Genomic DNA, 16,296 nt, shown 5'->3' on the forward strand with positions numbered 1-16,296 from the left:
CTGAGAAACTTGAAGAATGATAAAGTGTGTGTATCGCCAAGACGCGCAGCATCTCACACACACACACACACACACACACACACACACACACACACACAAATCAATGGTGGCATGCTAGCGCTGTTCACACAATTGCATGCCAGCCTCCCCTTTAAAAGTGGCCGACAAGATGTTTGGTGAGCCTGGCCCCAACTTTGGGTGAAATGGCGTGTCCTCCTCCATGACGGTGAGAACGAATTCCAGGATTTTTCTTTCTCCAGGGCCTGAAGCTCTCCTTCCTCCAGCTTCTCTGCTGCCCTTTCCAGCTCATGGAGCAAAAGGTCAGGACCGGGAAGCTTTGTTCTCCCAGTCGCTAACCCAACTTCCTGCTTGGGCGTCTGTGTATCTATTGTGCCGTCTCGATTCAAGGTCATGGGCATGAATGTTGTAAGAGTCTCGACTGTGTCCTATTGATTCGGCACTACCTGGGAATGCAACTTCCCCTTGTAACAAGCAGGACAGCTCTGTCCTGTCCATATAATTCTTAAACAGCTTTCTCTTCCATTTGAAAAAATCTGCATTGAGTGGTATTCTCAAGTTAGTTGTGTCTCTTTTTTTAAACCAGTATTCTGATTGGACAAATTCCTGATTTGGAGGTAAAGCCGTTTCTAGCTCCTTCACTTGGTCTCTCAGCAGCTCTGACTCATACAGCCTGTTATACATAGAAGCAGCAGTGCTGACCAGTTGGCTCAGTGGCTTCAGCCACACACTTTCCCTCTACTGCCCAAGCCTGGGGACCCCCACCCCTGAACCGCATTCCATCCTAGGGTCTATGGTATGAAGGACAGGAGGTGATTTTGGAGCAAATGAAGCATCTTGGAACTCCTGCTGCCTTCTCTGGCTTGGGGCGAGGGGATTCTCTGCTTAAAGTGGACCAGCTGCTGAGTACAGCCAGGAGGGCAGCAAGGGTCCTTGACCCCATGAGATTGGGAGTTGCTATAGCTCTCAAATTGCACATTAGAATTCTAATTGCCTGTTGCCTCCTTTCGTACACTGAAATGGTATTATACCTGGTAGCTGGGTCCTGTAATAACAATACTATACCTCAGGGATGTTATGGATTAAATGGGCTGTTTTTGAGAGATGAACAAATTGAATCATTATGCCACTATTTCTATGGGAAAGTGTGTTATAGGTTCCAATAGCAATAATGTGTATAAAGCACCTCACCCACAGAAGGCCTTCCATAAATAGTCACTCTCATTGTTAATCATGATAAACTCTTGGAACATAACCAGTTAGTATTTTGAGGCTGCTTACACACTGATTGGTGCCATGTTCACTGAAGCATTGTCTGCATTTGAAAATTACTTTAGGATTCCTCTACTGCTGCAGAAAAGGAAATCTGGGGAGGTATTGGACAACCTCTTTGGGAGAACCCTTATCTCTTGGTGTCCTGCTATGATAGCTATGCTCTCAGAGCTAGAGGGTCAGAGAAGTAATGCCTCTTGTATTTTTGGAACTATTGAAATAAACTCTCTTCTTGCTCCAGGTCAATAATATGGACATTTGACCCTGCTCAGCTCAAAGCACACGGTGCTGGAATTCCTGGGGCAGGAGGTTAGGAGGCTGAATGGAGTGGTCTCCCCAATCACTTAACCTTCCTTCACATGCTTGCAAGAGGCTGCTTCTCTTGTATAGACTGCCCTCCTCAACACTCATTCAATTAAAAGCTCATTCCATTTCAGGACCAGGAGAGTACAATAGTTTCAACAGCCATGTTTAGTTACCTCGGAATTTGCCCTTTGTCGAAGGGGTTTTGAGGTCCTGGAGAGGCATGGTCTCCTAACAAGAATGGAAGTTTATGGTAAGAACGACGTGGCTTTTGTAATCTTCCATATACACAGTTAAGGAGAAGAGGGCCCATGTATCCACATCTCCGTCTGTCTGTCCATATCCATCTAGCCATCCTTCCTTTTCTCCTCTCTTCTTTCTTCTTTTTCTTCTGTTCATTCATTCAACTTTTTTTGAGCTCCTTTTGTTATGAAGACACTGTACAAGGCACTGAAGATGTGCAGAAACAAATCAGACAGGGTCCCCGCCTTTAGTCAGCTCACGTTGCAGAAAGGGAGTGCACAAATCAACAGAAGTTTGAGAAAGTGCCCCAGGTGCTCTGCTAGGCAGGCATCTGAGGAACAGTGGGATACAAAAGCAGAGAGGCCACTCTCATGGGGATATGGGGATGATGATGGTCACAAAGGGCTTCGTAGAAAGCAGATGTGATGATAATGTCCTTATGGCTTGCTAAATCAAAATAATCCCTGAAAGAGAAATATTTCTGGCAGGGTTTTCATTAACTAATTACTCTACGATGGTAAAATTTATATAATCAGATCAGTTTATATGCAGAAATTATGTATACTGGTAGGAATTGTTTAAGTGGAACCTGTGGTTGTAATATGAATCTGCTTATTCCCTACCCCCCAAAAATGGTATTAGTAGTTTCAATGTGGTTTACTTAAAAAAAAAAAAAACTTTTGAAATATTTCGAAATAGTCGTAGATTCACAGGAAGTTATTTAGAAATCTGTTCAGGGAGGTCTTGTGTACCCTTCACCTGGTTTCTGCCAGAGATAACATCTTGTATAACTATAGTAGATGCTTGTTTACTTTTATCATAAAACTTAGAAAGACAAATGTAGTTAACGCACAAAAGACATCTAGCTTTTTACTGTAGTATGAGCTCATCTGTACTTAATCAAGGTCTTTGTTAGAGCAGCACTCTCAATACTTTTCATAAATTATGGTTACTTTTGATAGAGATTACTTAATAAATGCCTCTAGGAGTAAGTTAAACTTCTAATGTTTGTGCCATTTTGGTAATTTTTAGAGATCCTGATGACATCATATAAAAATCCTCTTAATTTAAATGCTAGCAGACATTAGGGTGAAGTTTTTAAGACAGATAAAATCTGTATACTGGTGCATATGAAGAAAACTTTGTGTACAATGTATCCTTGCATATCTCTTTGCTACACACAGCTCCCCCACACACATTCCTGTATGTGCACGTACTTATTTGATATTTGTACTCTTCACATTTCTACTTTCAGAAGTATTTGAAGATAGTTACTCAGTTGAGTTTTGTCAGCCAATGGATGAATGCAATAGAAAAAAAACACTGCATTATATTTATAAGGAAGTGTGCCATGACAGCTTGACATATGGTAGGTGTTCAATAAATGATTGCTGAATCCTTTCTTACTCTGCAGAGAGGCATTTTTATCTTCGAATGACAGGTGCAAATTGCTTGGAACTTGCTTTCTTTTACCCCAATGTATTTTTATATTATGGTGGTTGGTTATGAAAATCTCTACTTTAGATCTTTGTTCAGGGAAATCTAATCTGTCAAGGAAAGAGTTACAGCAATTGGTTGGTTTGTTGATTTAAATATTTTATGTCAGATAAGAAAATTTATTGTTATGTAATAGCAGAAACTTTTTGCTGCATATTTATATTTGAAAACGTCTTTACCTTTCAGAAAACTTATGAAACCTTATTGGTACTTTTCAAAAATATTTTAATAAATTTTTTATTATCTAAAATTTCTAACATACACACAAATCGAGAGAATAGTATAACGAAGCCCTTCACCCAACTTCAGCAATTATCAACCTATGGACAGTTGATTGTAATTACACCTCTACACAATCCTCCCCCATATTGTTTTGAAGCAAACTCAGATATCATATAATTTTATTCATAAATACAGTCATGCACTGCATAATGACATTTCCATCAACGAGGGACTGCATGTATGATGGCGCTCCCATAAGGTTATAATGGAGCTGAATTTCCTGTAAGAAAGGGAAAGATAGGAAGTTCAGGAGGAACTTTTTTCTCGTATGGGAGCAGTATCTGTGGGGCTTGGCAACAGAGTCCCTCTCACTCACAACACTTCAATCTTGAGTGCACAGATGACCTCCCAATCAGTCAGACACTGACCCATTTAGTGCAGAGGAGCCTACATACTCAGTCCTCCCAATCAGTCAGACACTGACCCATTTAGTGCAGAGGAGCCTACATACTCAGTCCCCCCCAGTGCTACATACTCAGAGGGCGCTACGGCCCACCCAGATCTAGCCTGATGGTCTTCAGAGCACATGACTGTAAATTCTTCGTTGAGGACCTAAGATCCTGTACAAGGACACAGTTCCAAAGGAGCGGCCTTAACAAGTATTCAGTGCCACTGTCACTTTAGTAAACGATTTCTGTGGTTGTGTGGGGCCAGTTTGTCACTGTACTCTGGAAATATTTTCAGGTTGTGATGATGTAAAGCATAGATAAGTTTTATTTCTTCCATCAATTCAATGCCAGAGAGAGGCCTTTGTGCCAGAAGGGTCAATGGAACCAAAAACAAATTTCCAAAGTCCAAATATTGAGTCCTTAGTTCTACATCTTCTTCGTGTTAAACACCCTGTTTTTTAAATGAATACCACATACTTCCTTAATCGGACCACTCCTCCAAATGCAGTGGCCTAAACCACATTGCCATGACAATCCCCTATGTTCCTTTATTTCTCCATCTTGATTTCTTATTCCTGTTGATCCTCAGGCCACCTTTCAGTCCTTCCTGACAGACACTATTATGGTGATCTACGCCTTAGCCAGTTTCTCCTCAATATTTCAATCAGCCCCACCCATATCCCTGTTCATGGAGCAGCATCGGCAGCTTTGATGTTCTATTTCTGACCCTGTCGGAAGGAAGCAAGGGAAGGGCTTGTGGGACAGTGTTTATAAAGTCTACAGCAGTGCACAGTAATGTCCTAGGCCTTCACGTTCACTCACCACTCACTGACTCACCCAGAGCAACCTCCAGTCCTGCAGGCTCCATTCATGATAATCGCCCCATACAGGTGTGCCGTTTTTTTAATTTTTTATGCTGTATTTTTTCTGTACCTTTTCTGAGTTTCGATAGGTTTAGATACACAAATACATACCATTGTGTTAAAGTTGCCTGCAATATTTAATACATGTAACGTGATGTACAGGTTTGTAGCCTGGGAGCAATAGGCTACACTATACAGCCTAAGTGTGTAGTAGGCCGTACCATCTACGTTTGCGTAAGTGCGCTCTGTGATGTTTGCACAATGACGAAATCGCCAAATGATACATTTCTCAGAACATATTCCCCTCGTTAAGTGACAGATAACTATATTTCAATATGTATTAATAAAAGGGTGTCTTAAAATACCATTATCGCACCGAAAAAAATAATGGCAGCTCCTCATCGTAATTAAATATATGGTCAGTGTTAACTTTCTCCTAATAGTCTTCTATTTTTAATAAAATTTGATAGTTTGAATCTGTATCCAAAGAAGGTACGTACATACATTGTGATTTGTTGATATGTCTCAAGTCTCTTTGAATCTCGTTTCCTCCTCCATGCCTCTTTATTTTCCTTAACAAGCTGAGGTCCTTTGTCCATTAGTTTCTTACTGTCTGCCTTTGCTGATTTCATTCCTGCTGTGTCATTTACGCTATATTCTTATAAATTGGTAATTAGATCTAAGGGCTTGGTTAAATTCAGTTTTTATGTTTTTCAAAACTGCTTCATAGGTGGTAATGTATAGTCTATCTGGAGGCTGATAATGTCTGGCCATCTTTCTTTTTGAATGTTAGCAGCCACTGCTGATTTTCATCCAGATGTTTACTCATTAGGGATTGCAAAATGGTGCCGATGAGGATTTTTTTTAAAGAATGTAATGGACTCCCATGTAACAGATCAATACTGAAAAAAAATTGAGTAAATTAGGTTTTTATGAAATAAAACATCCAAGTGGTCACAATAATAGTGCAGGCAGAATCTTATGTTAGGAATGGAAAGAAATTTGGAGATCGTTTAGCCTGATGTCAGATGAAAACACTAAAGCCCATTGAAATTAAGTCCTGGGTGTGGCCCAGCTTATGAGTGACGAGGCTACAATTATATGCAGGCCTTCCATACACATTGGTATTGCCTCTAGTATGGCCGGTAGTTCACTCTCTCACATAGCACCTTAGAAATTTCAAATGTAAGTGCAGTTTCGCTTATTTTTTTTTTTTATCACAGATCATAATTAATTACCTTTTCAGTCACAATTTTGCACATGCTAGTATTGACTAAATGTGAAATAGGACTAATTATGTATTATATTGGTATTATAGCAAGTTATAATCAGATAATATCTTGAATCTATAAGATTTACTTAAAGTTAGAGGTACAGAAATCCAGATGTGATAATTGTTGAAATTCAATTTTATACATATTTTGCTTCACATTGTCTTTTCTGTTTCTAGCATCTTTTTGATATTAAACTTCTTAGATTCTAAAATAATTGTTGTAAAACTAAAAAGTATTTCCGTTAGTTTTTTTTTCTTCTTTCTTTCTTTCTTTTTTTTTTTTATACAAAAACCATCTTTTGGCTACAGAAACATTTTCAGTTATTTCCCATAATTTTTAGGATCAAGTTTGCATTTTCTTTCTATAACCATTAATAACCATGAGATTTCAGTTTGAATTGACTTTCTTATTTTCCTAATTCCTTAGGTTTGAATTTTAGGTATTGATACTTTAGTGACTTGTCAAGAAATGGCCTTTTAAAACTGAAGGCAAACCACTACCATAATATGCAAATATTACATTTCATTAGCTGTAAGAAACAAATTACTCAGCGCCCATTGCCTATAAAAATAAAGTCCAGCTAACAAACCCTGACTCTGTAGCATAGCTAGACTTTTTTTCTTTTAAATATTAGATGTTTGTTTTGTGTATAACATTCTATTAGCAGTGAAGAGCAATTAGCAAATTGATAAAATAAAATTTCAGGCAAAATTAGATGCTAGCATAAGCATGTGATTTTGTGTTGAGATTTTAAAATTCTTTCTTTTTACAGTATTTGTCTGCCTTCAAGTGCAAATATTTAATAGTGACCATAGAATATTTCTCCCAATAAAATAAGTAGCAGTAACATTCATGAACTTTTCAGTCTCCCATCTCTTTTGCTCTTTAGATGAGGAGTGTGTGTCCTTACCTATCCTCAGCCCAGGCTCCTTCTCCAGTCACCTTGCTGCCAGTGCACAGATTTTGCAGAAATGCTTGGCCATTCAGGGACTTCAGGGTCATGGTCTACCTCAGTGATTCTCAGACTCGGTTCTGGGGAAGAATATGGGGATGCTCCGTTTACCTGCAGAAAGTTTATCAAAATACTGATTTCTTTTTCTTACGCTTTTTCTTCTTTTCTTTTTTTAATATAAGTGTAGTTGGTATATAGTCTCGTATTGGTTATATTAGTTTCAGGTGTGCAGTATAGTGCTTCAACATTTTGATACTTGCTAAATGAAATAATTCAGGCAGAAAAAGACAAATACCATACGATTTCACTTATATATGGAATCTAAAAACAAAACAAAACAAGACAGAAACAGACTCATAGAAACAGAGACCAAAGATATGGTTACCAGAAAGGAGGGAGTGGGGAATGGGTGAAAAGGAGAAGAGGAATACAGTCAATAATATTGTAGTAAGTTTGCACGGTTATGGATGATTATACTTTTTCTGATGCTGAAAAGACCGCTAGTGCTCAGTTTTGGAGAGCCTGGCTTACAAAACAGCAGCATTCTTTCAGAGTAATACTGCCTTAATAACTGAAGTTAAGCAGAATAAAAATTTGCCCAAATAAAAACTAGCCACTGTTACTTGTTCTGCTCTTGTTATCAAAGACCTCAAGAACTGCAAGTCTAACAAGAACATTTGAAACTCTATTGTTTCTTTTGATTATCCTTAACTTGCCAGTGATTTGAACATCTAAGTTTTTGCCTTATTTGGATGGAGCACATCTGTCAAGGTCAGATTTCAAAATAAGAGTGTATCACCATACCTGCAGGACATGGAAATTAGAAAGACCTGATTCCATCCATTTAAGTCATTGGTCTGGTTTTTCACAATCCCTTCATGTATTAGGAGTGACATGGCCCAGAAGCTGACACCATGGTTCCTGTTGGGGTTGCCCATTTTCTTAACGAGAGTTCCTAAGAAGTAAGACAAGTTGCTTTCTCCCCTCTCCCACTCTCTGCCTCTTTGTAAATGTAGCCTGCCTTTTCATCCCTGACTTAACAATGAAGCTATATGACTAGCTTCCAGTTTGACATCTCACAAGCCATAATAGAATTTAGAGTAATGCATTTATTAATTGAATTTGCCTTTGGCAAACCAATTTACCTGCTGCTGGTACTCTCTGTAGGGCATACGAACACACACGTATGCGTGTGTGTGTGTGTCCCTGTGTGTGTGTACACTCAAAGCAGGGCCGTATGTGTGTGTTCTGTGTACTTACTCATGGTTCCAGAGAGATTTGGGTTTTAGCTGTGTGTCCAGTCTCATGCTATTGTTAACCTCTATTTGTAACAACAACAAAAAAAGAGATAATTTGACATTTGACACTGGGTGAGTCCTATGTCCTCATGCTTAAATACAGTCTCATGACTGATATGGCAAAACCTCAATTAAGATACTTCAAGAAATAGAATTTTCTGATGTCCTTGATGTTAGACAGAAAACCCCTTATATGGACGTAGATGCCAGTATTGTTTTCAAATCTCATTGGTGAAAACCCCCCTCTAGTATATTAGTATATTTTCTTGCTTAAAGGTACTAAGGATGATAAAAATCTTTTAAAGAGAGGATTCTTTGCCTTGTTCAGAATATTGCAGTCATGAATATCAGCTAGTATCATACAAGGCTCTAGAGGTAGAAGATAAAGGATGATGGGCCTAAATCTTGCTTGGGTCATATTCTTCAGAGAGAAGATTGTGCTATACAATTGAGTTAATTGAGGAATCCAATTAATTGGATTCTTTCTGGTTAATTGAGGTTTTCCTATTCTTGAGTTACAATGTTGGAATGGCTTCCAGGCTTAAATTGAGCATAATTTACATGCCAGTGCAGAGGCAAGCCCGGTTCTGGGTGCTCGTGATTGTGCACCGTGGTTGCATGGGGACTTTGGGCTCATTCTGTAACATTCTGAACTTCTGCCTAATGGTCTCGAATTAATTTTGCGGATGAAATTCTTGCAGTGGATTCATTGAAGGCAAGTTCAGTTAAAGACTCTTCCTCTCCCTTCTTTTGCCATCATTTGCTCCCCCTTCCCCCCTCTCTTGTTTTTCTCTCCCCTTCTCTTCTCTCATTCACTGTCAGGAAAGACTACCTTTGAAGGGACAATTCTGTACCGAGCTGCACCTGGAAAGACGGAGGGCCACAGACGCTATTACAGTGAGTGACCTTAACAGCAGGAGGCAATTGAAAAGATAAGATCTGGGTACTTGTGTTTCTTGATGCAGCTGCACTTTCCTGAGCTGCTCATGCTTCTGCCAAGTGTCTGTGAATTTATGGTCCAAGGACATGGACTTATTTGCCTAAGATAAGTGCTGTCTCCTTGGTGTGTGCTACAAGAGCATTACCATCACCAGCCCCTGGCGCGCTTTCCTGTTTGCTTTGTGCATCTACCATATGGGTGACATGGGTGCATGAACCATGCGTGCAGAGAAGGGATCAGTAGCATTTGTCATGGCATATGTATCTGTACCAGTATTTCTGGGCTTCTGGGGTGGTGGTGTAAGATGGCTTCCCATGCAGATGTCAACCTCTTATGATTATTGCTTTTTCCGAGTGGGTCATTAGAAATCAGCAAACCATTTTGTCATTGTGTGGTTCAAAGAAATAAAAATCTGGCATGAAAGTCCATGCCAGAAATGGTGTTTTGCTTTGCTCATTCAGCCAATCACCACACGGCAGACTTCTTTTGGCAGAACCAATGTGTAGCCTTTTGTGTTGTGAAATAAAGCCAGAAGTTGAGGGGAAGGAGATGAATGTGATTAGTGAATGACTCTCGTGAAGCCCTTAGAGCAGTTCCTGCAACACAGTGAGTACTACACATGCGAATGTGAATTAAAACTTAAAAAAAAAAAAAAATAGTCCACAGATCTGAAGTAATCTATGCTGGAATATTAAGGTAAATTATGCGAAAGTGGACAGTTACGTGACTGGCCAAAGCAAATTTGAGGAGGCTTTGTTCTTTTTCACGTTGAAGGAAAAACAGCTACTTTAGTGGGCATGTACACTAATGTATGCATACATACATCTATAGAAGCGATGAAGAAGAAGGTTCAGACGTGAACACCAGAACCGTGCTTCTCAAACTGTCTGTAGTGAAGTTTATTTTTATTTCTGTTCCCCAGTGGACAAAACCTGGTCCTGTTGTACATGACTTTTACTATGTGTACAGTGCTCCACCTGGGCCTCACTATGGTCACTTGATAGACGGAGATGAATCTATGCCCTCTTCACCTAGACAAGTCCACTGTCCGCAAGTCTAGAAGTCAAACCAGTGCACACGGTGATAAGTTTCTCCAAATACGCACACTTCTGCAGTTACCTTTCTGTATACCAGTAATGAGCCCCTGATTAACTGGCTCCAATATGCAAATGACACTTTGGGTTGTACAACATGAGAGTGTCACCTGGCTTTCTAAGTGTGACGCAGGGACATTTTATGGGATAATGTTTGTGATAGATACCAGTAACTACAAGATGCTGCACCAAACAGACATGAAAATGAAAAGTCACCTTTCTTTCCCTCCAAAGGGAAGGAACTAGATTTTGCATTATTTCACCAACCCATATATTCAGCTATTTAATTTGCATACATAAAACTGAGAGAAGTAGGCTGCCAGAATTTCTGGAAGAAAAATCTGCCATGTGTTTCCTTCTCAGTTCATGCTTGTGTGATTGAATGACTGTGCATCCTCTCCTTGTGTAACGTAAAGAGTATTTCTCACAGTGATTAATAGAAAGTTATTAAGGTGGGCCCGGAAGGCAGCAAATCCCTTAAACCAGAAGCTCGGTGAAGTCAGGATGGCAGTGGTTGAAAATATTATGGTTCTAGCTAATGAGGAATGATAGAAGAATCCTTCAAATTCCTCTCTTCGAAGAACTAAAACAGCCTGGCCCTAATCCATTTGCCCTGCTGCCTTCTGGTTGTGGTGGCGGTGGTGGCGGTGGTGGCGGTGGGGAGGTGGAAGGGAAGGGGCTGGTGATGGTTTCTTTTCACTAACCGTTTCTTTATTCTATCCTCAAATGGTTGTTTCCAAACCAGAAAAGAATATACAAGCCATTTATCACAAAGAAAGAATCCATACAGCAAAATGAGAACATGTTACAGGGGAAATGACACAATATTTAGACTCAAAAATTATATATCCAGCAGGGATATGTCTAAAAACAATGAACAGATGAACACACGAATGGATAGCTAATCCAGGGGGTTGTCCATGTTTGCACACGCAAATCCAGCCCTGTAAATTGTAGCCGACCCCTTGTTGTGGGCTGTTCCTCGCTGTTCTGCCCTCTGTTTTTGCTCAGAAACGCTGTTCTTTAGTTACTTAAAATGTACACCAAGGATCTTCCTCTTCCCCCATTCCTTTTTGGTTTATAAATACCATTTTATGGAAAACAGCGGCAACAACAAGCACAGCCATTGTTTTAAGGATTTGATTTTGAAACTTGTTAGCAATTTATGATGATGACCTTTCTATATCTTGTCTGTTTTCACTTAACAGTTTCTTCCTGCACTGAGACTTCTTTATTTCAATGACTTCAACATTTTATGACATTTTACGTGAGCAATTATTTGGTATATTGTTCTTATGTACTGGGAGGCCACCGTACCTATAGGAAGATAATGCACGATTGGCTAATCGAGAACAAAATCGAATGGTGTACTTTTTGTCCCAAGGGCATGCTTATTAGGAGATATATAGTAACTCTTCAGGAGCTGTCCTACACATCTAGAGGATTTCAGGGACAGGTTTAATGGCAGACTTTAATATTCCATAAAATATCCTTTGAATCCTGCCCTTTGATGGCATGACTGATGTACTAACCATCAAAATAAGAATGTACACCCAGAAATTAACTAGAAACAAATAGGCTCTTCCTTTTAGGAACATGATTGTGGGCAGACCTGGGGAAAAAGGAATCTGGGGAGGTAAGTGTCCATGTTGTCTTGCTAATAACTATTTTGTGACTTCCAACACATGCCACAAGAGGTCAAAGGAAGGGTTTCATGTCCCCAGTGTTCTTCATTGTAAAGGAATTCAGCTTTGGGGAAACGATGGTGTTAAAGGAGGAAAGAAGAGCTTGAGGGATTCTGGCCTCCGAGAGGGCAGAAGAACGAGATCATCTTGCCAGTCTCAATATCAAGTTCAGTTTAATGCTTTCCTAGGGAAACTTGTCTGTGTGCATTTATTCCTTATGAAGCCATCCAAAGAGATTTAATTCTTTGGCAGTCATGATTTTGTGTGGTTTCTTTAATTGCTAATTTGTTTAAATGGCTTTTAGCTTTACAGTTTCCCTTTAGGAAATGTTACTTTCATTGCTAATTGCTAATTGACATGAGTCACAGAGATTGGAGGTACAGTATGTGGTACTGACTGGGCAGGGAGGTGAGGAGGGGGCGGGAAGGGTTGTTATTGCATAGACGGAGGCAAAACAAATTTGAATCAGAGCCAAGCTCCGGCCGAGAAGTGAAATGTCACATTTACAAAGAGATGTGCTTTGAAATGAGATTTTCTGCAAAGTTTTGATTCACTTCTTGTATTTAAAGGCTGAGGATAGGGAGATCAAACAAAACTCAGAGCTACCGTAACACAACATATTCAACACACAGTAAAAATCTCAGTGCAAGTTTTCCTGTATCCAGTACCACTTTTAGAGGTGGTTCCTGGCTGGCTATGAGGTGCTTCATGGCTGTGGTTGATTTCTGAGCTCTTTCTCTCCCCGTCCCCCATCTTCACAGGTTTAAGGGAAACTACAGGCTCCGAGAGTGATGGGGGTGACTCCAGCAGTACCAAATCTGAAGGTGCCAATGGGACAGTTGCAACTGCAGCAATCCAGCCGAAGAAAGTTAAGGGAGTGGGCTTTGGAGATATTTTCAAAGACAAGCCAATAAAACTAAGACCAAGGTCGATTGAAGTAGAAAATGATTTTCTGCCGGTGGAAAAGGTACGTGTAACAATTTCTCTTTCATTTCAACATACTGTGGAGTATCCAAAAGTACACTGTAGGATTTGGCATCTGAGACTTCCCACGCCTCCTTTGGAATTTCGGTGTCTTCACGTGCTTGCTGTTGGCCTGCTCCCTTTAGCACACAGTCTCTCTGTATGGGAACAGCTTTCCTTGAAAGGCTCATGCTCTAGTTTGCTGCTGTCTTTTCTTACTGATCTCCTCTCTCTGGAATGTTTCTCAGGATGACTTTACAAATGGACCGGCGCTTCTCCATTCCCTCCCCAGAAAAGCCCCTCATGCCTGGATCCAGCTAACCATGTGACCTTGACACTTTTCAATCATGTCCTCCCCGTCCCCTCTCCCCCCACACACATGCTCTCTCGCCTCTCACACTTCTTTGATGCTTTGTGCTTGGGTATGTTTCCTGGTTCTGCAGTAGAAGAAAGGGATTGTGTGGGAATGATTTCAGACTGCTGAAAGGAAATCTCACACGTGTGTGAAGGATGGAGATGGCTCATGCTGTGACTCCCTGGTTTGTTACCATCAGGAAGCTGGCTGGTTTCTTCTGCCTCTGGTTCTGGGTTGGCGAGAAGCAGACAGTATGTTGCTGCTGAATACATGGTTGCCACAGCAACACACCCAGAGCGATCGTGCTTGTGGCTGTCAGTGACGTCTACTGTGGTACACTTCTAAGCATCATAGCTTTGCTTGGGATTTGATAAATACCACGGAATTTTCCAGATTGTAATAAGCTACACTTGTACTGTGCTTTAGGAATGTGTGTTAATTCGATTTAGTGCTGAAAGTTTTGCTTTGACGTTTGTGCCAGCAGGCTTGGGGGATGGGGCATTAGCGAGATCCTTTATCGGCAGCTTTTAAATGTTTTCCATTTTTTTGGTGAGATGAATTTTTAGAAGTTGCATCATCTTCTGCCGCAGTAGACCTTCTATCCACCTCCCTCCCCCTTACTGCCCAGCAACCTTACCCAGTGTCATTATGCATTAGAAACAGAATCTGAAAAAGGAAACTTTGGACACTTAATACCCTTAGAGATGAAGAAGGCTGAAAGGGCAGATACTTAGAAATTAAAGACTTTCATTTCAACTCTTATTTTGCTGAAGCGTCTCTGAGTCAGCATTGTTTCTTTCAGTAATCAATAAATGATGTTTCTTAGGACCTAAAAGCCACCTAGTTAGTAGTATCCCAGCTTGTGAACTCAGTTTTGCTTCGCGTGGTCACTTTCGGATTCCTATAGATTCCTGAAATATTTACAAAAGAGCGAATCCTCATCTTAGGAAGGAACAGTGTATACAGGTTTTCTTCATTTTTATTCTAGTAGTTGAACATGACCATTGACTCAATCAGCGAACAGTTAATTCCTTTTGTTTGTTTTATGATTCTTGGTCTGCCTCTTCTCTGTGCAGGACATTGGTGTTTGTGTGACTTTTATTAGTGCTATTATTATTTGTTTTAACTGCTAATAATTAATTGGGGTTATTATGAATAGTAATATCAGCATCAAACACCTCAGCACACTTCTCCTCTGAACCCGAGTCACATGTCCAGCTGCCGACTTGAACATCTCCACTTAAAGATCTTACATTCTTTATCATCCTGTCCAAACCTGAACTCGTCATCAACCCCCTCAAACCACTCTGCCCATAGCCTTCCCGATCTCAGTTAAAGCCAGTGCCACTTCCCCTCTCATTGCTCAGGACAAAAGCCCGGGGTTGTCCCTGACTCTCTTTCTTTCACGTTCCATGTCTGATCCATCAGCCCTGCCTCCTAAGTAGGTCTAGAACCCACTATCTTTTGTTACCTCTGCTGCTCCGTTGCTTTGCCCCTTCCCCCTATAGTCTAAACAACAAAGCCAAGGCGAGCCTTTGAAACCCTAAGTCAGATCATGCCACTCTTCCACTTGCTCCCCTGCTAAGTCTTCCCCCGAGAACCAAAGTGAAAGTCCTCCCCTGGGCCCAGGAGCCGAGGTGACTTGACCCTCATTGACCATTCGGACTTCCTCCCTCCCTGCTCTCTCCTCACTTAGTGCATCCCAGCCCTCTTGTTCTTCCTCACACATGCCATGCACACTCTCATTTGAGGACTTCTGCCTTAGGGTGTGTGCCTGCCCACCTAGCTTCCTGCCTCTCTTCCCTGGGGACTTGGCTAAGACCTCACTTTTTCAACAAGGTTTGCCCTGGCCCACCCACTCTGATACCTGCTCCCCGGGCCCATCCTGCTTATTTGCACTGCACTTTTGTTTTGTTTTATTTTCTGTAGCATGTACCCCCTCCTAACGTAATATTTCTTTTCATTTTTTATTATTATTTGTTTTGTTCGCTCATGTATGCTATGTGCTCAGAACAGCCTGGCACATAGTAGGTGCTCAGTAAATATTAGTTGAATGAATAATATTAGAACTTTATTAACATAGCACTTTAGAGATTACAGGTATCTATAAAATGAGACCAGGAGGGATAATACAACAGTTATATAGCTGAAAATATAGTGATCGTATGGTTCATTGTATCTTTGTGAAACAGAGAGATTTATTGCCTTGGTCTTGGTGACATGAAATGTTAACTTCATCAGAGTTATATATCTATATCTGTGTATATGCGCATGTGTCTATATCTTGATTCATAATATGTCTGTAGAATGAAACCATGTGCTTCATAATATGTCTGTAGAATGAAACCATGTGCTGGCAGCAACCTTAACCCGCTTCTCATTATGAAGCTTCTGGGGAAAATGTAAACTTCCTAGCCCGTTTTACTGGTTGTGGACAATTTTTACAGCATCTAAGAGGATTCAAAGCTATGTCCACTCCCTGTTCTGGTGCCATGGGTAGTCGCATAGATTTATGGACCCATTTATGTTATTGCTCAGCCCGGCATGGGAGCTGATGAGTGCGATCATGTTTTACTAGTGCACAACCTAGTTTTCATCACTTTGGGGATGGTTTTGTGTCTAAGATTTATGTTAAATGAAGTTTCCTTTGAGAATTGAACATGCCGTTTTGATTTCGTAGAGGCACAAACTGGATTTCATGTGACAACATTTCTTAGGTGAGGCCCAAGCAGGTCTTCCACTCAGGCTGGGGAAGTTGGCCTTCTGACATGGCTGGTTTGATAACTTGGATGAAGAAGAAAAGGAACCTGATAATTACTAGCAGCTGCACACATTATGTACTTTCTGTGCAAGTTTGTGAAGTTTTGA

General features: G+C 40.5%; 1 protein-coding gene across 3 annotated transcripts in view; it reads left to right on the plus strand.

Annotated features, from left to right (window-relative positions):
* The window catches only part of SH3KBP1 (SH3 domain containing kinase binding protein 1), a 313,545-nt gene that overhangs the window by 172,755 nt on the left and 124,494 nt on the right, over positions 1–16,296 (plus strand). For all 3 annotated transcript variants that reach the window (XM_039852304.1, XM_039852302.1, XM_039852303.1), the window contains one exon: positions 12,872–13,077. In XM_039852304.1, coding sequence (XP_039708238.1) covers positions 12,872–13,077 — 206 coding nt within the window. The remainder of the gene's footprint in view (positions 1–12,871; positions 13,078–16,296) is intronic.

This window comes from Pteropus medius, unplaced genomic scaffold, assembly GCF_902729225.1.
Source record: "Pteropus medius unplaced genomic scaffold, Ma_sr-lr_union100, whole genome shotgun sequence".
NCBI lineage: Eukaryota > Metazoa > Chordata > Mammalia > Chiroptera > Pteropodidae > Pteropus > Pteropus medius.